Source organism: Lemur catta, chromosome X (assembly GCF_020740605.2).
Source record: "Lemur catta isolate mLemCat1 chromosome X, mLemCat1.pri, whole genome shotgun sequence".
Lineage (NCBI taxonomy): Eukaryota > Metazoa > Chordata > Mammalia > Primates > Lemuridae > Lemur > Lemur catta.
The window spans coordinates 54,829,767-54,854,231 of NC_059155.1; the positions used below are offsets into that span (position 1 = coordinate 54,829,767).

At 38.4% G+C, this 24,465-nt stretch overlaps 1 protein-coding gene across 2 annotated transcripts in view; it reads left to right on the plus strand.

The window, feature by feature from the left end:
• The window catches only part of WNK3 (WNK lysine deficient protein kinase 3), a 116,377-nt gene that overhangs the window by 34,560 nt on the left and 57,352 nt on the right, over positions 1-24,465 (plus strand). For both annotated transcript variants that reach the window (XM_045537623.1, XM_045537624.1), the window contains exons 7-9: positions 3,100-3,394; positions 4,663-4,856; positions 4,951-5,100. In XM_045537623.1, the coding sequence (XP_045393579.1) occupies positions 3,100-3,394; positions 4,663-4,856; positions 4,951-5,100 (639 nt within the window). The remainder of the gene's footprint in view (positions 1-3,099; positions 3,395-4,662; positions 4,857-4,950; positions 5,101-24,465) is intronic.

The window sequence follows — 24,465 nt, forward strand, 5'->3', positions numbered from 1 at the left end:
CCGTGGAATGTTCGTGCTCAATATATCTCTTTAATCAAGATTATCTTTAACTCTACTAAAAAGCATTATATTGTAAAATTCCAAGCTGAGCTCAAAGATGATACCCTTAAAATGCAAAGTAGTTCCTGAGAGCCTGAGAATAGAAGGGTGAAGCAGATGCCATCAAGATACTGGTCAAAACCAGGAGGCCAAAGATGAGAGGATACTTCCCCCCTACTGCTTTCGCTGGTCTTTGTAAGAGTATACGAACATCTCTCTTGTTTGTTTCACTAAAGAATAAAGTAACGAGATGAGAGGAATAATATAAAAGATAAATAATAATTCCTAGGTAAAGAAATGGAACAGCTTCTCAAACTCAATGACTTAAAGTGGCTCAAAGGACTGGAACTAAAGGAGGAACACTAACCTTCTTCTAACCTCACCTCCATTGCTTCTGCCAGTGATGTATCTTGATTTGGGTCTATATTCCATCCACTGTTTTGGATGCTCAGTGGACTTTTTCAATCTGTCAATTCATATCCTTTAGTTTCTGGGAAATTTCTTGAAGTATTTTGTTGATCACTTCTCCTTTGTTTCCCCTTTCTGGAATTGCTATTATTTGGATTTTTGGCCTCTTGGATTGGTTCTCCAATATTCTTTTCTATTTTCCACTTCTTTGTCTATTTATTCCGCTTTCTGGCAGATATTATCACCTTTACTTTCTAACCCTTCTATTGAGATTTTCATTTCTGCTATCATGTTTTGAATTTTAAGAGTCTGTTTTCATTTTTCATCCATTCCTTTTTTAGAGTAAACTTCTTGTTCTTTGTTTTGCAGATACACTATTAGTCTCATCTCTCTAAAGTTAGTGTTTTCTGACATTGTTTCTCCCTGCATAGTCTGTTTCCTCCAAGTTGTTGTTTTTCTTTGTTGGTTTTGTGTTCTGTCTTCTTGTTAGAGGCTTTTCTCATATTTCTCATAATTCTTGGCTATCTGCTCATGATTAATAGTAGGAGACTATATTAGTTTTCTATTGCTATGTAACAAATTACAACAAATTTAGTTCCTTAAAACAATATCCATTTATTATTTCACAGTTCTGTAGGTCAGAGTCCTGGTGGGCTTGGCTGGATTCTCTGTTTAGGATTTCACAATGCCAAAATCAAGGTATTGGCTGGCCTGGGCTCTTATCTGGAAGCTCTGGGGCGAATCTGCTTTCAGACTTATCCAGGTTGTTGGCAGAATTCAATTCTATGTGCTTGTAAGACTGAGGTCTCTGTTTTTCTTGCTCGTTGTTAGCCAGGGGGCCACTTTCAGCTCCTAGAGGCTGCTCTTCAGTCCTTTCATGTGCCCCCACCTCATCTTCAGAGCCAGCAATGGCATGCTGAATCCTTCTAGTATCATCAACTAGTAGAAGATTTACCCAGATAGTCTCCCTAGCTTAAGGGCAACTGTGCTATATAGCAAACACAATGATGGGTGTGATATCTCATCATATTCACAGGTTTGAGGATTAAGAGGGGACATCTTTGAGGGGCCATAATTTTGCCTACCACAAGGACTAATAAGCTGATGGTTGGTGTGATTGCTTACATAGGACTTATTAACTTTAACATTTACTGTAGGATATCTGGGTGGTCTGTTAATTGGGGAATCTCTGATACCAGAATTTATAAGTCTTTCATCTTGGGTTGGTTAGATTCCTTAGAGAAGCATCTTTCAATCTACTTCTTGGAGGATAAAAGTTTGGTTACTAGTATTTTGGTAGCCCTGTAGGGAAGAAGGCTGGGCGTTTCTGCATTTGGCATTCAGCTGCATATGGTCACAGACTTGTGGGGTAGGGGAGAAGCAATCACCCAAAGGTGTGGAAGGGAAGGTGGGATGCAGGGACCTAAGTAACTGCTTCTGGAAACCCTTTCACTTAGTCTTCCTTATTTAGCCATCTCTTTTGACTTCACCCTCAGTTCTGGAAGTACCTAGTATTGCCCGTTTCTGTGCCTTATCAGTATCCTTTGGTATACATGGGAATGATTCTCAGTTTTCCTTTGTTTACCTTTCTCAGGTCTGGTAGGTCAATTATTACTTGTCTTATTTATTTTCCATATTCTAAGGTATCCAAAATCCTATTGCTGTTGTCTTTCTCTTATTCGCCCTGTCATTGTGGGTTTACAACTGAAAACTCCACTTATTATGGGGTTTTCTTTTTTGAGCCTTAGGAGGGAGCAGAATTAAATATCTGTGCCCCATTTAACATTTTAATCATCTTTCAACTACCATGAAATTTCCCGGAGTCTGCAGACCTCCTATACATGCTTTAAAAAGCAGATTGTGGGACTGAGAATGATATGTCATGGTACCTCAAGTGAGCTTCTCTGATGCTCAGCCCTAGTCCTGAGACAAGGCAGAACACTTTCCTGTTCTCATTTTTCTAATGCCTAGTAAGATATGGTACTTTGCTATGAGCATACTTCCTTCTGCCTAAAATGTTGGTCTCCACTCCAGATTTGGTCTCCACTCCACTGCACCTCCCTCAGTAGCCTGAAAGTTTCTTTTTTGGCTTTAATCCAGGTCAGAATTTACCTTCTGCTGTGATACTTTATTCTCTCCAGAGAGGCATGTGCTCCTACTTTAGGGCTATTGCAGCAACTCATTTCTACCTCATTTTAAGTTTATGGCCATCTCACACAACCAAATTGTGTGTTCATACAGGACGTACAAAGGACCAACTTAGTCACCTATATTTCTCTGGTGTCCAGTACTGGGCACATTGTAGACACTTAATGTTGCTAAATGAGGAAACCGTTTTTAATCTTTTACAAACCTTAATGGTAGTCATAAATTACCTGTAATAAGGCTGCATGTACTGAAACATCAAGTTTTTTTTGTTTTTGTTTAAAGCCAGAATCATTTTTAACAATGCTTGGTAAAACTATTGATTTTCTCATGCCAATTAAAGGCTCTGGCATTTATGTATGTCTTTGATTAAGGGAGACTATAGAAACAAATTAACTGTTATTTAATAGTGTTTGGAATTTGGGGGCATAAAATACTAGTAAAATAAAAGTTAACATCTTAAATGTTAAAGAAGTAGTTTGCTTATTATGTACATTTTGTTTGTAGGTAAAGTCTGGATTCTTCCATGAAAGTGATTCCAAAGCCGTTGCTAAATCCATTAGAGACCGGGTGACCCTGATAAAGAAAACGAGGGAGAAGAAACCTGCTGGCTGCTTGGAAGAACGCAGGGATTCTCAGTGCAAGTCGGTGGGGAATGTAGTCCCTCAGCACCAGAATACAGCTTTGCCCCCTGCTCCTGCTAAGCACGCCAGAGCTGAATGTGAAGAAACTGAAGTTGATCAACATGTTCGACGACAGCTTCTACAAAGAAAACCACAGCAGCACTGCTCCTCGGTTACAGGTAACACCATTATAATTTGTAAAAGCAAACAAATGTGCAGTTGTATTCCCTAATCTTTATTTTTTTGGAAGGGGGCAGTGGTCAATGGCCTATTTTTTTTTCTTTTCATATATTCCCTTATTTTTAAATAGCACTTTTGTGTTTTTTTGTTTTTTTTTTTTTTTGAGATAGAGTCTCACTCTGTTGCCCGGGCTAGCGTGCCGTGGTGTCAGCCTAGCTCACAGCAACCTCAAACTCCTGGGCTCAAGCAGTCCTTCTGCCTCAGCCTCCCGAGTAGCTGGGACTACAGGCATGCGCCACCATGCCCGGCTAATTTTTTTCTATATATATTTTTAGCTGTCCAGATCATTTCTTTCTATTTTTAGTAGAGACTGGGTATCACTCTTGCTCAGGCTGGTCTCAAACTCCTGACCTCGAGCGATCTGCCCGCCTCGGCCTCCCAGAGTGCTAGGATTACAGGCGTGAGCCACCGCGCCCAGCCACTTTTATGTTTTTCAAAGCATTCTATTATCTATCATTTCAGCAAGGCTTTTACAAGACCCCTGAAATAGGCCAGCTAGTTGCTTTATTTTAAAATTAAGAAACTGTTTTGTTAAGTGACTTGTCTAAGATGCTAGTTGCATAAGAATTATAATCTAGCATCTAGTTTTGTTTAGGGAATAATTAAATGACTTAACATTCTTGAGGGTTTAACATAAATCTTTTAATAATGAAAATTTGGAACTAAAGATACAATTTATTCCTCAAGAAGGAATTTTCTAGACTTCAAGACCCTTTGTATTTTAGGCTAAAGTATAAAATTGACACAATTCCTTTTATTTTCTGCTGTAATGTATTTATTCTCTTCTCCAGAAGGATACAGTATTTGCATAGTAACATCCAGTTGTTCTACAACGACAGTATTTTTTCCCCTAGGTTCTAGGATAAAGAGAATATGACACTTAGCATTTTACTGAAATCCTAATGTCAGGTGTTGATTAGTTAGGGATATACATGAAATGGCCAGCAAATGGAGTTGATTTTTATGTGATTCTTTGTTTTTAGGTTTGCTTCACTGAGAGAATTTTAGCTATACCACAATGTCAATATTTCATTGCATGATGGTTTTTGATTAATTCTGCAGTATTCACATTTTATTTGAAGCTGTCACAGGTTGCCAGAGTAAAAAAAAAAAAAAACATTAAAGAAACACTTATCATTACCTATACCATTTGGACATTGTGCTTCGAGTCTTCCCTTCTACCTGTTGCTTATTTTCTTTGTTATAGGTGACAATTTGTCTGAGTCAGGAGCTGGATCAGTTATACATTCAGATACTTCCAGTCAGCCCAGTATAGCCTATTCCTCAAACCAGACGATGAGCTCTCAAATGGTTTCTAACATCCCGCAAGCCGAAATAAATGTTCCAGGGCAGATTTACCCATCTCAGCAACTAGTAGGACATTACCAGCAAATTTCAGGGGTGAGGTGAACTGTTACATTTTCAAATGTGTAATCAGTATATTTACTGTAAATGGGGGAGTTTATCTTTAATCTTTTTTTTTCTTGTTTAACAGTTGCAGAAGCAGCCAAAGCTGACTCAGCCCCATATTTTGCCTTTGGTTCAAGGTCAGTCCACTGTTTTGCCTGTACATGTCCTTGGAACTACCGTTGTTTCACAACCCCAAGTTTCCCCATTAACTGTCCAGAAGGTCTCACAGATAAAGGTAGGACACATTTTAGAGGCTCTGTATTCATTTAAACAAATTTAACACTGCCTATATTTTCTGACAGGCAAAGGTTCTCTTTCATAAATTCAGCATAGTTTAGGTAAAGGTCACTGAAAGCTAAGTTTTTTATGTTTTCCTTCACCCAAGACAATGCTATTGAGGATGTGCCTAATATTGTACAATGAGAATCTTGAGACACTGCTTGTATAATTGGAGAAGAAACAGAGAACTCAGTATATATGGACAAAAGATTTATTTAGGGCTCTGATCTCTTCTTCTTGGCAATGATGGTTTGTTCTTTGTATTGAACTTTTCCAGCCTGGTTTGAATCTGGAGGGATGTCTGTTGCAGTTAATTAGAAATAGTATTTCATAGACTTTTTTTTTTTTTTTTGAGACAGAGTCTCGCTCTGTTGCCTGGGCTAGAGTGTCATAGTGTCAGCCTAGCTCACAGCAACCTCAAACTCCTGGGCTCAAGTGATCCTTCTGTCTCAGCCTCCTGACTAGCTGGGACTACAGGCATGTGCCACCATGTCTGGCTAATTTTTTTCTATATATATTTTTAGCTGTCCAAATCATTTCTTTCTATTTTTTAGTAGAAACGGGATCTCGCTCTTACTCAGGCTGGTCTCGAACTCCTGACCTCAATCGATCCTCCTGCCTTGGCCTCCCAGAATGCTAGGATTATAGGTGTGAGCCACCGCGCCCAGCCTAGTATTTCATAGACTTTCATAATTTTTAGCATGTTCATCTAAATTTTTTTTTTTTTTGAGACAGAGTTTCGCTCTGTTGCCTGGGCTAGAGTGAGTGCCGTGGCATCAGCCTAGCTCACAGCAACCTCAGACTCCTGGGCTCAAGCGATCCTACTGCCTCAGCCTCCCTAGTAGCTGGGACTACAGGCATGCGCCACCATGCCCAGCTAATTTTTTGTATATATATTTTTAGTTGGCCAGATAATTTCTTTCTATTTTTAGTAGAGACGGGGTCTCACTCTTGCTCAGGCTGGTCTCGAACTCCTGACCTCGAGCGATCCACCCGCCTCGGCCTCCCAGAGCTAGGATTACAGGCGTGAGCCACCACGCCCGGCCTAAATTCTTGACTTGTTTTGGTTCATGTTTATTTCTGTGGGAGAAATAAGTGTTTTTGTCTTTCAGACTCCTAAAGTCAGTGTTATTCATTTCTGACCATGAGTAAACAGTCTGTGTGTGAGTTCATGTATCAAGACTGTATCCTGGTTCCCTAGGTTATGGACTCTGTACACATGGTTGGGCTCTTCTTTGCCATCACCCTGTTTCTCCCCTCACCCCCCACCAATCATACCCTGCGTGTGCTTTCCCTGAGAGTGAGATAGTCCAAGCTCCTGGGCATTCTCTGTTTAGCTAGCATGCTGTAGCTTAGAATGCAGCTAAACAGAGAATGCCTGGTTTAGCTAGCAATTGGTGCATCTTTAAGAGATTGGTATATAGTCAGTCATAGTTCATCAGCAAACTTTTAATGACTACCACCACCTTCTGGGGATATGAAGTAAAATAAAATATGGTTCTTGCCCTCAAGGAGCTCAGTCTTGTAAGGGAAAGCATACATGTACTTGACAAATGCCAGATGCATTTAAAATCTGCTGGGGATAGATTTGGTCTGATAGAATTAAAGGTGACTGGTATTTGGCTAGTGTTGATAAGTAATATGGTATATATCTGTAATTGAGCTCATTGTGGTTTGATTTGTCTCTTTCTAAGCCTATAATGCAAAGTGCATTGAATGGGTGCTTAAATTTAACTTAAGTTTCTTTTTTTTTTTTTTTTTGAGACAGAGTGTCACTTTGTTGCCCGGGCTAGAGTGAGTGCTGTGGTGTCAGCCTAGCTCACAGCAACCTCAAACTCCTGGGCTTAAGCGATCCTACTGCCTCAGCCTCCCGAGTAGCTGGGACTACAAGGCATGCGCCACCATGCCCGGCTAATTTTTTCTATATATATTTTAGTTGGTCAGATAATTTATTTCTATTTTTAGTAGAGACAGGGTCTCGCTCAGGCTGGTCTCAAACTCCTGACCTCGAGCGATCCACCCGCCTCGGCCTCCCAGAGGGCTAGGATTACAGGCGTGAGCCACCGTGCCCGGCCTTTAACTTAAGTTTCAACCACATAAGTAGATAGGTATGTGTATTTTAAACTGTTTCAGAAATTTAAAAATTTTAAAAATGAAAGTGTTATTTGCTTATTTAAAAATAAAGGCCATAAAGTTATAAAGAAGAAAGTGAAAATCACCTGTTATCTCTCCAGCTAGAGGTAACTTATTATTTATGTTTGAGGCATAACTTCTAGATTTGTCTTTTTTTCTATGTACACATATATAATTTTGTTTATATATACATATGTATATCATATGAATACTATTTTTATAGCCTACCTTTCATACAATATGTAGGGACCACATAAGCAAGCACCTTGACCTGACCATTTTGGTCTTTTTATGAGCATGGTCGCCCATGTTCTAGGAAATTATTGCAGCCAATCTATATTTATTTCTGCCAACTCTTCTCCTCCCTTCTTGAGGGAATCTCTACATTCATTTTAGCTATGATATTGAAATTTTTTGCACTTTCTCTTGGGACTTCCTCTGTTGGGTGTGTGAAAGTATCAGATTCAGATACTTTGAATCTCTGCCAGTGTTTGAATGAGTTATGTGGTAAGTGCCATGAGTAATATATTGCTGTGACTGGTCTCAGCCCCTTAGTGCATTTAACTAGCATTTATTCACATTGTTAGGATTTTTATAGGACTAATGCTATACCTAACACCTTTTTGATAACTTGCTGAAATTTTTAGAGCATAGCATTATTTTATCTATCAATCTGTCTGGGACAGTCCCATTAAAATGGGCATAGTATATGCATTTATAATTTGAATTTTCTTGCACCAGCACCAGGAACTACAGCTGGCCTTTGGAGCAGATAGACAAACTTCACCCCAACCTAAGACTTTAGACTTTTCAGTTACTGGAGTTCCACAACCAATCCTTTCTACAGTTTCTCCTCAGACATTGCCTGCTTCCCAGACAACTTCCCAGCATCCAACAATTGATCTTCAGCTTGAGCCTGGCCCTAGAAATGGGAATCAGGCATTAACCAAAGCACCAGATGACAGTCAGACTTCTAGTTTCTTACCGGTTAATCACCCTCAACCGTTGTCAAGTCATTCTTCTGCCCAGTATGTGAGCAGTGCACAGAATGCTGCTGGTACAGTTCAGCTCCCTTCTGATTCCATCTGGGGGCATTTAGGGGCCCATCAGCCTTTAAAAAAGATACATTCAGTATCACAGCCTTACCCAGTGGGTACCTCAGGAGTCTGTAACTCCTGGTTCTTCAATGCCACAAAGCCAGACTGTGCATTGAAGGAGCCTTGTTTCCAAGCCTCTATTCAGCAGGAGCCATTAATTTTACAACCTAAGATTATGGCATTGCCACAGAAAAATGTTCAGCAGGATTGTATTCTGCAAGAGCCTGAAGCTCTTGCAAGTCGGCAACAGCCAAAGGATGGTATTGAAAGTGTGATTCAGCCCCTGGAATGGCCACCTTATTCTGTTCAACACACTTATCCAGGGCATCTGCAGAACTACCATCCTTACCATTGAAGGCTCCTGTGCAGCTGCCCTTTGTGGTACATCCCCAGGGACAAACTTCTTACTCATCACAGCCAACTTACCCAATCCAGGCTCCAGAACAGCCTGTTTATTCACTGCCAACCCTGGAGCATCCTCTTTACACTGTACAGCCACCGGGATCATAGCCAGACTATTCTATGCAGACTTCTTTTCCAGTCCCACCTGCAGTACAGCCCTCTTATTTGGCACCAGCCCAAGGGCAGCCTGGTTATCTAGTGCAACCTCCGGTTCGGTCACATTTTCCAGACCAGCCAGCATATGTGATCCAGGCAGCTTACCCTGTGCAACCTATGGAACAACCTGCTTATCAGGCACTACCTCTTGAGCATGTCTCTTATTCAGGACAAATTGCTTACAACATCCAGACAACTGAACAGGCAACCTTCATAACCCAGCAAGTATACCCAATAAACCCTCCTGATAATAAGCAAGTACATGTTACAAATTCTGCAGATCAGAAGTTATACTCTGTATCACCTTTTGTAGCACAAACTTGTGAGCAACAAGCTTATTTAACACAACCCCAAGGTAGTTCTTCTTTAACGTTGGAACGGCAAAAGATGCATTTAACATCAACGTTAGATACACAGACGTGTTCTACTGAACCTTTATTTAATGTCCAGCATTCAGTGACTCCATCCCAAGCAGATGCCAGTTTTGGACACCAGCAGCTAAAAGCTCAGGCTCAGTCAACTAGCATTACATCTCAGAGGGCAGTGGAAGGACAGCTTCAAAACCCTGGGCAGATGTCCTTCATTCAGCAGGCCTCTTCACAGGCCCAGATCCAGTCCCCGCATTTTTTAGTACAGCTTTCCCAATCACATGTAACACCAAGCCAGGTTTCTCACTCAGCTTTCATTCAGCATCAGCAGATGACTCATTCATCTCATAGGCAAGCACAGAAAACCCATCAATTGTGTACTCAAGAAGGTCCCATAAATCAACAGCAATCTTTGTGTAGTCAGTGTGCTCCTCTCCAGCAGCAGGTACCTCATTCACAGGCACCTAACCAAGTTCAGTCATTACTAGGTATTCCAAAGACCATTACAAACATGGTCCAGATTATACCTCCTTTGCAAGAACATTTGCAACTGGCGGCAGTGGAACAACAATATGTAATATAGCCTTTAGAGCAGCCTCAAGTGCTTCAGGCATTAGACAACAGTCAAACTTTTCCCCTACAGAAAAACCTAGCACAGCATCAGCCAGCATACATCCAGCAGCAGTCTGCTTACCAGCCACAGTGGCGAGCATCTTCTAGCTTAGTGCCCGTTTCTGGGTCATCAGAACCACAATTACAACAGCAGACCCTCTATCAAAGCTCTGGGATAGCCCTTCCAAGTCAGCCATCTTCTGTTCATCTTCTGACTCTTAGCATTCCAGTACAGGCTTCCACTGCCTTTCAGAGCATTTCTGTGTTACAGACATAGCAATATTTACAAGGCCAAGAAATTCTAAAGGTAAATCCTCCTGGGGGAAAATGTGAATGATTGTGATTTTTCTGTAATGTTCAAGGGTCAGGAAGATAGTGAACTGGATTGGGAGTCACAGTCCCTGTTCTGGCTCTTTTCCATACTCACTGGGTGATCTTGATTCAAGTCTTATCTAAGTTTCCTCATGTGTAAAGTGAAGGTATTAAACCAGATGACAACAAAAAAAATACTTGAGCACCTACTTGGGATATTATCAGTGAATAAAATATAAAAATCCCTTCTGTCATTGAATTTTGTTGTCTAATGAGGAAAGACTGCCAATACCTATTATAAGAAAGTAAATTATACAGTATAAGGAGCTTTGGGGAAAATACAGAGCAGGGCAAGGAGGAAAGTGGGTTGCAGTTTTAAAGAAGGTGGCCATCAGAGTAGGTCTTATTGAGAAGGTAACATTTGAGCAGACACTTGAAGGAGGTGAGAGAGTCAGCAATACACATTTTAGGCAGAGGGAATAATGGGTGCAAAGGCCCTAAGGAAGGAGTGTGTCTGGCGTGTTTGAAGAATAGCAGGGAGACCAGTGGAGCTTTCCAAGATCTTTTAGTCCTAAATGTTAGGAGCCTATGGTTCTCTTACTGTTCTACATTTATAGTAAAGCATTTGCTTTCCATTCTTGAGATACTTCACTTAGGATAATGGTCTCCAGTTCCCTTTGTGAGATAAAAATTAACACTGTCGAGTGATTCTTATGTGCCAAATACTATTCTAAAGGCATTACATGCATTATCCTCACACCAACTCTAGGAATCCTATCATTATCTCTGTTTACAAGTGAGGAAACTGAGGTTCAGAGAGGTTAAGTAATTTTCCCAGTGTCATACAGGAGAGCTAGATTTGAACCCAGCACTCTCAGTCATTTCACTACATAGTCTCTTTGTAAGATAGTTATCCTCCCTGCCAGAATTGGAGGAAAAGGGTCTGATGACTTCAGTGAGATTTAGTTTACTCAGGGGATTGGTTGAATTAATTAAAGGAAAGAAATGAGAATCTGACTTCTTTTTTTTTTTTGCTCTTCTGCTCTGCTTTAGGTAATCCAAAGCAATCTGAATTTATTGAGTTTGGCTAATAAAATGCTTTGAGGTCCTTAGATAAAATATGTGCTGTGCTGTAAGTTATTTTCTAGTGGTGATATATTAATCTTCCAAACATTTATTACCTCAAATATTATGTGTTTTATAAAATTCTCTCTTCATCAAGGGCATAAATTATAATGAATTCTAATATGTACATGCTGACTCCTAACAGAAGTGAGCAAAGATAAATAAAAACCTTTGCAGCTGAAGTTTCTTCAGACAGGGCATACTATTCCAGGATTAATTTTTTAAGAATAAAGTGTTTCACAAAGCATTTCAGATTGAAATGTTCATTTCTGTGGGCAGATTGCATGAATTGTATACTTTCTTTACCTAATTAAAAAATTTTCCCAACATCTTATTATGAAAGCTTTCAAGTATATAGAATAGTTGAAAAAATTATAGCATGAACACTCATATACCTAACACCTAGATTATACAGTTAACTTTTGCTATATTTGCTTTTTCACAGTATTTATTCATCCCATTATCCCTTTATTAATCCATCTTATTTTTCTACTGCATTTCAAAGTTTAAAGTAAGTTGCTGACATCAGTATATTTCATTCATACATACTTAGCATACAAAAACTGACTAGAACTCAGTATTTATTTTTTAGTTTGAATTTATATACAGTAAAATCCACAGATCATAATTCAGTGAGTTTTGACAAATGTGTACACCTGTGTAACCCAAATCATTATCAAGATATAGAACAGGTGTTAGCACACGTGTTCTGTAGATAGTATTTTAGGCTTTGCAGTTTACATAATCTCTGTTGCAATTACTCAGTTCTGTTGGTGTATAAATGAAAACAACCATAGGCAATATGTAAACAAATAGGCATGGCTGTGTTCCAATAAAACCTTTTGCTCACAGAAAAACAGGTGGTGTGCCAGATTTGGCCTGAAGGCTGTAGCTTGCCCACCTCACGTCGAATATTGCCATTACTCCAGAAAGTTCCTTCATGCCTAGTCATCGTCCCCACACCCTGTGAGAGTCAACTACTATTGATTTTTTTTTAACCGTAGATTTGTTTATCCCGTTCTAGACCTTCATATAAATGGAATCATATAATACATACTCTTGTGTAAGGCTTCTCTCACTCAACATGTTTCTTAGATTGACGCACGTTGTTGTGTGTATCGGTAGCTCATTCTTTTTTTTACTTCAGAATAATATTCCATTTTATGAATACACCAAATTTGTTTATTCATTCTACTATTCACAGACACCTGGGTGGTTTCTGGTTTTTGGCTATTATGAATAAAGCTGCTACGAACATTCTTATAAAAGTCTTTTTGTGGACACGTTTTCATTTCTCTTGGATAATACCTGGAAATAGAATTGCTGGGTCATAGAATAAGTGTCTAACTTTTTAGGAAGTTGCCAGTTTTCCAAATTGGCTACACTATTTTACACTAACACCAGTAATGTATGAGAACTCCACACCTTCACCAACATTTGATAGTGTATTTTAAATTGCAGCTATTCTGGTGGGTGTGTAGTGGTATCTCATTGTGGCTAATTTTTATTTCCCTGATGACTATGATGTTGAGCACCTTTTCATGTATTTGTTAGCCTTTATATATCTTTCTTTGTGAAGTGTCTGTTCAAGACATTTGCTCATTATATTTGCTTCTGTTTGTCTTTTTATTATTGGCTTGTAGGAGTTTTTTATGTATTCTGGATTATACCAGTCCTTTGTCAGATACATGTTTTTTGTTTTTTTGTTTTTTTTTTGAGACAGAGTCTCGCTCTGTTGCCCAGGCTAGAGTGAGTGCCGTGGCGTCAGCCTAGCTCACAGCAACCTCAAACTCCTGGGCTTAAGCGATCCTACTGCCTCAGCCTCCTGAGTAGCTGGGACTACAGGCATGCGCCACCATGCCCGGCTCATTTTTTTCCATATACATTTTTAGTTGGCCAGATAATTTCTTTCTCTTTTTAGTAGAGACGGGGTCTTGTTCTTGCTCAGGCTGGTCTCGAACTCCTGAGCTTGAGCGAACCACCCGCCTCAGCCTCCCAGAGTGCTAGGATTACAGGCGTGAGCCACCGCGCCCGGCCCAGATACATGTTTTATAAATAATTTGTCCAGTCTGTGGATTGCCCATTCATTTTTTTTTTTTTTTGAGACAGAGTCTCTGTTGCCCGGGCTAGAGTGCCGTGGCATCAGCCTAGCTCACAGCAACCTCAAACTCCTGGGCTCAAGCAATCCTTCTGCCTCGGCCTCCCGAGTAGCTGGGACTATAAGCATGCACCACCATGCCTGGCTAATTTTTTAATATATATTTTTATATAATATTATATATACTTTTAGTTGTCCAGATAATTTCTTTTTATTTCTTTTAGTAGAGACGGGGTCTCGCTCTTGCTCAGGCTGGTCTCGAACTCCTGAGCTCAAATGATCTGCCCGCCTTGGCCTCCCAGAGTGCTAGGATTACAGGCGTGAGCCACTGTGCCTGGCCTGCATATTCATTTTTATAATAGTTTTATTTGAAGAGACAAAGTGTTTAATTTTGATGAAGTCTAATTCATCAAAATTTTCTGTTATAGTTGCTGCTTTCTATAGCCTAAGAAACTTTTGCCTACACCTAAGTTACAAAAATACTCTCATATGTTTTATAGTTTTATGTTTTATGTTCAAGTCTGTAGTCCACCTTGAATTAATTTTCATGAATGTTGTGAAGTTAGGGGTAAGGAGTCAGGGTTATTTTTTTCCTATATGAATATCCCATTGTTTCTGCTCCACTTGTTGTAAAGACTTTCCTTTCCCTGCATCCAAACTAACACTTGTTATGTCTTTTTGATTGTGGCCATCTTAGTAGGTGTGAAGTGGTACCTCTTTGTGGCTTTGATTTGCATTTCCCTGAAGGCTAAAAATGTTGATCATCTTTTCATGTGCTTATAAGCCATTTGTATATCTTTTTTTATCTTCTTTGGAGAAATTTCTCAGCAACAAAATCAAACAAGCCAATTAAAAAATGAACTAAAGATTTTTTTTTTGAGACAGGGGCTTCCTCTATCACCCAGGCTGGAGCACAGTGGCCCCCCTGCAACCTGAAACTCCTAGGCTCAAGTGTTCCTCCTGTCCCAGCCTCCTGAGTAGCTGGGACTACAGACATGTGACACCACTCTTGGCAAGAGTTCTTTTCTTTATTGTTTGTTAATTTTCTGGGGTAGATATGGAGTCTTACTATGTTGCCCAGGCTGGTCTGGAACGGCTGGCCTCAAATGTTCTGTTCACCTTGGCCTCTCAAAGTGCTGTGGTTATACCTGTGAGCCACCATACCCAGCCTAGTTATAAGAGTTCCTTATGTATTCTGGATACTAGGCCTTTATCAGGTATATGATTTACAAAATTTTTTCCCACTCTGTGGGTTGTCTTTTCACTTTTTTGATGGTGTCCTTTGTGGTATAATTTTTAAAAATAATTTTATGAAGTCCAATTTATCTATGTTTTCTTTGATTGCTTTGTGCTTTGGTGTCATATTTAAGAAACCATTGTCTAATCTAAGGTCATGAAGATTTTCCCCTATGTTTTCTCCTAAGATTTTTAAACTTTAGCTCTTAAATTTAGATCTTTGATCCATTTCAAGTTAATTTAGTTTGAGGTAGGGGTCCAATTTCATTTTTCTCATGTGGATATCCAGTTTTTCCAGCGATATTTATTCAAAAGACTATTTACTCATTGAATAGACTTGGCACCCTTGTTGACAATCCATTGACCATAAAAGTATGAGTCCTCCACATTTGTTTTCCTTTTTAAAGATGTTTTGGTTCCTCTGGGTCTCTTGCATTTCCATATGAATTTTAGGATCAGCTTGCCAAGTTTTGCAGAAGAGCCAGCTGGGATTTTGCTAGGGATTGTGTTAACTCTGTATATTGCTTTGGAGAATATTATCTCCTAAAAATATAATCAAGTCTTCCAGTACATGAACATAAGATGTCTTTTCATTAAATTAAGTATTCTTTAAGTGTTGGTGAAGGTGTGGAGAAAAGGGAACCCTTGTACACTGTCAATGGGAATGTAAATTGATACAGCTCTTATGGAAAACAATATGAGAGTTCCTCAAAAAATTAAAAATAAAACTACCATACAATCCAGCCATCCCACTTTTGGGCATATATCCAAAGGAAATGAAATCAGTATCTTGAAGTGATATCTGCACCCTCATGTTCATTGCAGCATTATTCACAATAGCTAGGATGTGAAAGCAATTTAACTATCTGTTGATGGATAAAGAAAATGTGGTGTTTATATATACAATGAAATACTATTCAGCTATTAAAAAAGAAGGAAATCCTGCCATTTGTGTCAATTTGGATGAACCTGGAGGACATTATGCTAGCTGAAATAAGCTGGACACAGAAAGACAGGTACTGTATGATCTCACTTATCTGTGGAATCTAAAAATGTCAAACTCATAGAAGCAGAGAATAGACTGGTGGTTGCCAGAGGCTGAGGGGTAGTGGAAATGGGGAGATACAGGTCAAAAGGTATAAACTTTCACTTATAAGATGAATAAGTTCTGGGGGTCTAATGTATAGCATGGTGACTGTATAGCTAATAGCACCATATTATTTACTTGAAGTTTGCTAAGAGAGTAGATCTTAAGTGTCCTCACCCCTCCCACACACACAGTAATTATATGTGGTGATTGATGTGTTAATTTGATTGTAGTACTCATTTTTACTATATATCAAATCAATTTTTGTCAATTATTACCTCATAAAGCTGGAAAAATAGGCAATCTTTTTTTTAAATTTTTATTTATTTATTTATTTATTGTTTTATTTCAGCTCATTATGGGGGTACAAAAGTTCAGGTTATATATATTGCCCATGCCCCCCCCATCCCCCGGAGTCTGAGCTTCAAGCGTGTCCATTCCCTAGACAGTGCTCATCGCACTCATCACATAGGTATGCACCCATAATAGGCAATCTTTAATTTCAGCAATATTTTGTAGTTTTCAGCATACAGATCTTATACCTCTTTGTTAAGTTTATTCCTAAGTTATTCTTTTGGATGTTATGATAAATGGAAGTTTTCTTAATTTCCTTTTTGGATTATTCATTGCTAATATTTACAAATACAACTGGTTTTTGTGTGTTGCACTTGTATTCTGCACCTTTACTAAATTTATTAGCTCTAATAGTTTTCTTGTGGATTCTTTAGGATTTCCTATAATAAGATCATGTCATCTGGGAATAGAGATAGTTTTAATTTTTCCTTTCCACTTTAGATGTCATTTCTTTTTTAAAAAAAATTGCTCTTGCTGGAACTTCTAGTGTAATGTTCAGTCGGAGGTTAGAGCAGATATCCTTGTGTTGTGCCTGATCTTAGTGGGAAAGCTTTCAGTCTTTCACCATTAAGTATGATGTTACCTGTGGGTCTTTCTACTTTTGAAGAACTTTATTCAGGTATAATTTATGTACAGTAAACTATATATATTTATAGTGTACAATTCAATGAGATGACAGATACAGACCATGATCAAAATAGTGAACATTTCCAAAACACCCAAGAGTTTCTTGTGTCCCTTTTCAGTATTTTTGTGTGTTTGCTCTAGGGATTTTAATTTACATTTTTAATTCTTCACAGTTTCTACGTAGATTTAATATTGTTTTTAATATCATATCATAAAATGTAAGAACCATGCAATTATTAATTTCTTCCAGGCTTTAAGCTATAATTGTTATATATATTACATTTACATACATTATAAGCTACACAATGCAGTGTTCTAATTTTTGCCTTATGGCCAGGCATGGTGGCTCACGCCTGTAATCCTAGCACTCTGGGAGGCCAAGATGGGAGGATGGCTTGAGCTCAGGAGTTCGAGACCAGCCTGAGCAAGAGCGAGACCCCGTTTCTACTAAAAATAGAAGAAATTAGCCGGGTGTGGTGGTGAGTGCCTATAGTCCCAGCTACTCTGGAGGCTGAGGCAGGAGAATCACTTGAACCCAGGAGTTTGAGGTTGCTGTGAGCTATGATCATGCCACCCTACTCTAGTAGGGCAACCGAGTGAGACTCTGTCTCAAAAAAAAAAAAAAAGTGTGTGTTTGTTGAACACTGTCAAAAAAATGTTCCCAAAAGGCACATATTTCTTGGTATATATTCACAATGTTGAAACTGGTAAGAATAAGGACATTAGTCATTTGTATTGATTTCCAGTGACATTATTCAGCCCTCTCCATTTTGTAATGTAAATCAGTTAGAATACTGACGATGTTTAAGTAGGGGGGAAACTTTCAGGTTGATTTTATTCTCCAGGAAGGAGCCAATTTCTGAAATAGCAGCACAGTTGAAATCTTCAATTAGGGATGTTGGTGGAATGAGTTAAGAGACTGATTATCCGTGAATTACCATTATAAGGTATTTAAGGAAAAGGCAAACTATTGTTTTAGGGGGATAACAATTATGAAAGCTGTTTTTTTTTTATTTTATCATACTATATATGTTATATTCTCAATTTCTATGTGTACATTCCATTTTGACACTGCAGTTCTAACAATTTGGACTTAATATTGATTACTGGCTTTAGTATGAACTACTAGTTTTTATACCACAACTACCCCATTCTTGATCCTTAAATTTTGCTAAGTGCTTGTGTAGTTTGGAGAATGGCTTTATGTAATTTTTTAAGGCTTCTTGGGTGTGCAGGTTTTGATTCTTTGGGTATCTGCAGAAACAGACTTGTCATTTACATTCACTCATGCAAGATAACTTGTCCAGGTATTAAAAAAAAATGTTTATAACCTTTTCTTCCCTTCTACATAATTTAGTTCTTTAGTCTTCTTATAGTTAATGGTTCAGAAGGGAGCCCTAAGCCCAGTCTAATTTTGGGTTCCTTTTTTCCCCTAAGTGCTTATAGGTAGTATTCTTTATCCTCATAAGTGATAAGTTTGGCATATATCTTTTATGTGTATTGATATGGATCTTATTATTTCTTCACATGAAAATAGCTTTTTAAAAATAACTTTTCTGCTGAGTGTGGTGGCATGCACCTGTAATCCCAGCTACTTTGGAGGGTGAGACAGGAGGATCTCTTGGGCCAAGTTTGAGACCAGCCTTGGCAACGTGAGACCCTGTCTCCAAAAAAAAAAACCCAAACAAACAAAAACAAAAAAACCCAACTTTTCTTCTTATAAATACTTTCTTAAAATACAGAAAAGTATAAAGAAAATTAAAATTACCTATTATCCCTCTTCTCATAAATAAAACCTTTTAAGTTTTCCAGACATTTTTTCTATGCATACATGTACACAAACATAATTTTTAGTATTTATTTTATCAGAATCAGATGATACCAGCTTTTTAAAAGATTTCTTTCTTTCCTTTTTTTTTTTATGGAGACAGGGCCTTGCTCTGTCGCCCAGGCTAGAGTGCAGTGGCCCGATCATGGTTTGTTGTAACCTCAAATTCCTGGGCTCAAGCAATCCTTCTGCCTCAGCCTCCCAAGTACCTGGGACTACAGGCGCATGCTTCCATACCTGGCTAATTTTTTACTTTTTTGTAGAGATGGGGGTCTCACTATGTTGCCCAGGCTTGTCTCAAACTTCTGGCCTCAAGCGATCTTCCTGCCTAAGCCTCACAAAGTGCTGGGGTTACAGGCATGAGCCACTGTGCCTCACCTAAATTTTTTTTTTCTTACTGAGGTATATAGAGCCACGTATATGTTAAGGCACCCTAATTGTAAATATGCAGCTTGATAAGTTTACACATATGTATACTTCCATGAAATGCAAATGAAGATAAAGAACAGTTCCAGCTCCCTAGGAAGATCACTAAGTTTCATCTACATTGTTGTGTGTATCAGTAGTTTTATTTCATTGTTGTGAGCTGTTCCATTGTAGAATATCCCACAATTCAGTTATCCGTTCTCCTGTCAATGTACATTAGGTTTGATTCTAGTTTTTGGCTCTTATGGATAAAGCTACTGTGAGCTTTCCTGTATATTTTTTGGAGGACATATGCACTCATTTCTCTTGTGTATATACCTAGGAGTGGGATTTCTGGGTCATAGGATAATGACGTATTTAGCTATACTTGATAATGGCAAGCAGTTTTCCAAAGCTGCTGTACCAAAATATGTTCCCACCAGCAATGTATGAGAGTTCCAAGTTACTCTGTATCCTTACCAACACTTAATATTGTCAGTCTTTTATTTTATCTTATTTAATTAATTCATTAATTTTTGATACAGAGTCTCACTCTGTTGCCCAGGCTAGAGTGTGGTAGCGTCAGCTTAGCTTACAGCAACCTCAATCTCCTGAGCTCAAGCAATCCTATTGCCTCAGCCTCCTGAGTAGCTGGGACTACAGGCGTGTGCCACAGCACCCCGCTAATTTTTCTATTTTTAGTAGAGACAGGGTCTTGTTCTTGCTGAGGCTGGTCTCAAACTCCTGAGCTCAAGTGATCCTCTCACCTTGGCCTCCCAGAGTGCTAGGATTAAAGGCGTGAGCCACCTCGCCCAGCCTGTCAGTCTTTTAAATTTTAGCCATTATGGTATATGTGATGTGGTATATATTGTGGTTTTTTGTTTTTCTGGGACAAGGTCTCATTCTGTTGCCCAGGCTAGAGTGTAGTGGCGTCATCTTAGCTCATTGCAACCTCAAACTCCTGGGCTCAAGCAATCCTCCTGCCTCCGCCTCTGGAGTAGCTGGGAATACAGGCACGTGCCACCAATGGCTAGCTAAATTCTTTTTATTGTTTTTTGTAGAGACAGGCTCTCACTATTTCCCAGTTTGGTGTCAAACTCCTGGGCTCAAGCAGTCTTCCCACCTCAGTCTCCCAAAGTGCTAGGAGTTCAGGTGTGAGCCACCACACCCAGCCCTATATTGTGGTTTTTAATTTGCATTTCCTTGATAAGTTGGGCATCTTTTCATATATCTGCGTGCCAGAATGAGACTTTGTCTCTAAAAAAAGAAACTATCATTATTTTATTTTGATGATTAACATGCTCCAGGTTTGGGGGCCCATTCATTGTGGTTCCTGTGTCCTTTAGATATGTCTCTATCATCCTTTGAATACTTCCTTACTTCTGGCATGGCAAGATATTCCAGGCTCATTTTGTTCTTTCCCTGTCCCCGCCTTGGAATCAAGCCATTTCTCCATGGAGCCCTGATTCCCTTTAGTGGGTAATGTATTTTAGAAAAAACCTGTGAGTACGGGTTATGTTTGCTGCTACTTAAGAGTCATTGCTTCTAGGGTTCTCAGCAGATCGGCTAGGAAGTATGTGTGTATGTGTGTGTCTGTGTTATATATTCATTCCTACACCTTCAGCTGACTTTGCTTTTAACTGTGTTCTACGAAAGAATTTTTTCTTTTGCCATGCATCTCCAGTGTGTACTCAACATTTCCAGTGTGTACTCAACATCTCCACTTGATTGCATGATAACATTTCAAATGTAATATATCCTAAATCAAACACTTTCATTTGCACTTCCCACCACACCAACACCAAGCCTGCTCTTTTCGCTATCATTCCTATCTCGGCAAATGGCAACTTTATTTTTCCTGTTACTCAAGCTGTATAGCTGTGGTCATCTCTTCTTCTTTTTCTCTCATATCCCACTTCAAACCATCCTCTTAGTTTAGAAATATATCTACATCCTGGCTTCTTCTTCTCAACACCTTCACCATTATCATGCTGCTCTATTATAATACATCTCTTACTTGAATAATAGCAGTAGCCTCCTAATTGTTCTTCTTTCTGCCTTTGTTCCTTCATAACCTTTTTCTCATTATAGGAAGCAGAGTGATCCTTTTAAAATGCAAGTCACATGTCTCAACTCTACCCAAGACCCATTGCCCATCTTACTCAAAAGTGAAAGCCACAGTACTGTACTTAATGGCCTATAATGCCCTGCATGATCTGGATTCCCCTGCCCAACTCTCTGACCTCATGTAGATTTTCTTTGATTTCCATTGTATTCTTGAGTGATGATTACATCCCGTCAGAGATCTACAGCTTGAGAACAAAGAGATGTATACTTTCTGTATGTTAGTACACTTTGATCTGTTGTGGTTCTTCTATACAGAGGTGTGGTTTACTTTTACCACCATAATGGCTTTTTTAATGCTGTGAAACAATCAAATACATTAAAGATCATGGTCTCCAACATGCGTAGGTACCAAAATTCTTCCTTTGTACATCCTAGCTAATTTGTGTTTACTTTTTTAGGGTCTGTACCTTCCAGAATGCTAAATGACTCAGTCAGTTCTCTCCTTTTCTTCAATGTGCATTCTCACTCCTGTCATTAAAAAAAAAGAAAACAATGTTAATTGCTCTCTCCAAATACCTGTAGAAAGCTTGAGACAAGCAGTGCCTGACTAGTTTGCTATTTGGTACAAACTCATGGTCACTCAACTGGGGGCAAGATATTAGGGTAAAAGTATGAAGTATAAGTCTCCTTTCAGTTAGGCTCCCTTTAATTCAGTTCTGTCTACCTTATAATTAATGAAACTTTTTCCTAGTTTTTGTCACTCTTGTATCTCAGTCTTTGAGGTGTTGGTATGTTTTCATCTTTTTGGCCTGTTTAATAGCCTGAGTGTCAGGAGTTTTATCCAAGGAACTGTCTTTTAGATGAGTTATTTCTTAGGGTAAATTTCATTATTCAGAATCTTGGCTTCACCAAGGATTGGGCTTAGATAAGCAATGGCTTTATAAGTGAAGGATTCTATATAAATATAAACATATGGAATTGGGCATCATGCACAATACCACCTTTCTTTAATTAAAAAAGCAAAAATTCTACTGTTAACCATATATACATTCATACATATAGGCTTGAGCCAGTGTGTGTCTTTAGTTAGACCTGACTTGGAAATCTGGCTTTTTAAATTACTCACTGTGCAATTTGAGGAAAGTTATTAAATCTCTCCAAGCTTTGGTTCTTTTCATTAGTAAAATGTTTTAAAATGCTTGTGAAAAATGCCGATCTTGCATTTGTAACTTACTTTGAAATATATAAAAATGAGATGGATTGATGGATAGATGTGTGATAATGTGTATATAATAAAATCCTGTAGACTATGGGTGATGGATATATGGATTTTCACTGAACAATTCAACTTTTCTATATGTTGGAACATGTTTACAATGTTAGAAAAAATGCCTATCTTGCAGGCTTATTAGGATTAGATGAAATAATGTGAGAAATGCCTGACATGTAGTAAGTGCTCAATAAATAGCGGTTGTTGAAAAGAACTTCATGGGAGAGACGTGCTTTATAGTGTCAATAATACAATCAGGCAGTTTATGAAATATTATATTTAAAAGTATCTCCCATTTTTACTGGTCTTCTTCACTTCAGAATAACTGAATAAGAATCTCTGGGATGTTGTACATAGGCTTGGCTTTTCTTTTCTTCTTTTTTTTTTTCTTTCCTTCCCTCCTCCCCTTCTGTTCTTTTCTCCTCCCTAGATATTATAAAGTATAGCCAGGGCAGAGAACCCCTGATGGGGGAAGGGAGGAGTGGTAGAGCAAGTACAAGAGAAAGTAGGGTTAGGTAACTAATAGCCTCTATGGTATAGAGAAGGGGTCCTCTTTGGAATCATTTGGGAATTGATTTCTTTTTTTTTTAACTTAATTTTTACCTATATCACTTATAGACTCAGCTTCCTCATTGGTAAAATAAAGATAATACCTACTGATTAGAGTTGTTGTAAGGGTTGAATTTAGTTAAATAATGTATATAAAGTCCTTAGCACTTAATACTAGTTGTTCTATATAATAATAAAAATAACATTATAATAATGAAAAGACATTTATTGAACAGTTATTCTTGTGTCAGGTATTGGTTAGGTACTGGGGATATTGCAATAAATCTTACAGATACAGTCTCTTTTCTCAGAAAGCTAATTGTATCGTGCAGGAGAAAGATCTAGAAACAAGTATACAAAAGGGCCAAGTAAGAAAGGAGAGAATGGTATATAGCATGGAAATCCAGGCCTAGTTTTGCTTCTCACTTTGGCCATGTCCTCATTCTTCAAGAGAATGCCCAGAGGTGCTTTAGGTTTATTGGACTTTGCTAACAAGTTATCAAGGTCTCAGATATCAGATATCAGGGTATCATTAGGAAAAGGTATTGGTGCCTATCTTTCATTTGGATTTGAAGGTGGGGGCAGGAGAGGTGAGCACAATGTACTATTTCCTGCCTCCCCCTACCCATCCTGGTCAACCTGTACTGAGAGATTTTTTTTCCTGGCTGAATTAGACTAGCTTCTAATTATAGATTAGATAATTAACTCTTTAACATAATCACTGTTTAAACATTGATAACAAATACTTTACCAAATAGTTTTTTTGTACACATAAGATTAAACAAAATTTATCCAACTTAAATGTTTATATGGTCTTGGCAAGTTGGAGCTGCAACATGGTGTCCTGATGTATACAAATCCAAAGGCAAAGCCTATGTATTAAGAAAAGAAAAACAAAACATACTTACTATGGCAATAATCTGGAATTATATTTTATAACTATTTGTAATTATTAATGAAGTTATTAATGCTACTTTGTGTTGATCCTCAGAATCATGGCTATGTTTGGTTTATCTGCCTTTTAATCTGTTAGCTTCAAATTAAGTTCTGTCATAATATTTCAAAGTTTCAAAATTAATATTTACAAATAGATGCTGGGCAATTTTTGCAGATGTCTTTCAAATTTAGCAAAAATTTTTGTTTTTACTTTTGTCTAAAACTATAGTTAGCCTTCTGTATCCATGGGTTCACATCCATGGATTCAACCAACTGCAGATTGAACACACAGTATTCTTCGAGTGTGAAACCCTCTAATGAGGGCTGACTTTTTGTATCCGCAGTTCTGTAGAGCTGACTGCAGGACTTGAGTGTCCAGGGATTTCAGTATCCTTGGGAAGTCCTGGAACCAATCACTTGCAGATACAAGGGATAACTATACTGTAACGTTGCATATTGAAATAATGGGGACCTGCCCTAAAATTATCAGATTTGAGGGTTGATAAGTTTGTTTGTACAAAGCAGAATTAATTTTTTTATTACCAAAGCAAGATAAATATAGATAAGCTTGTTTAACAACATGGTGTATATTATTCCAGACTGTTTTGTGTATGTACATACATATACGCACACACACACACACACACACACACACACAC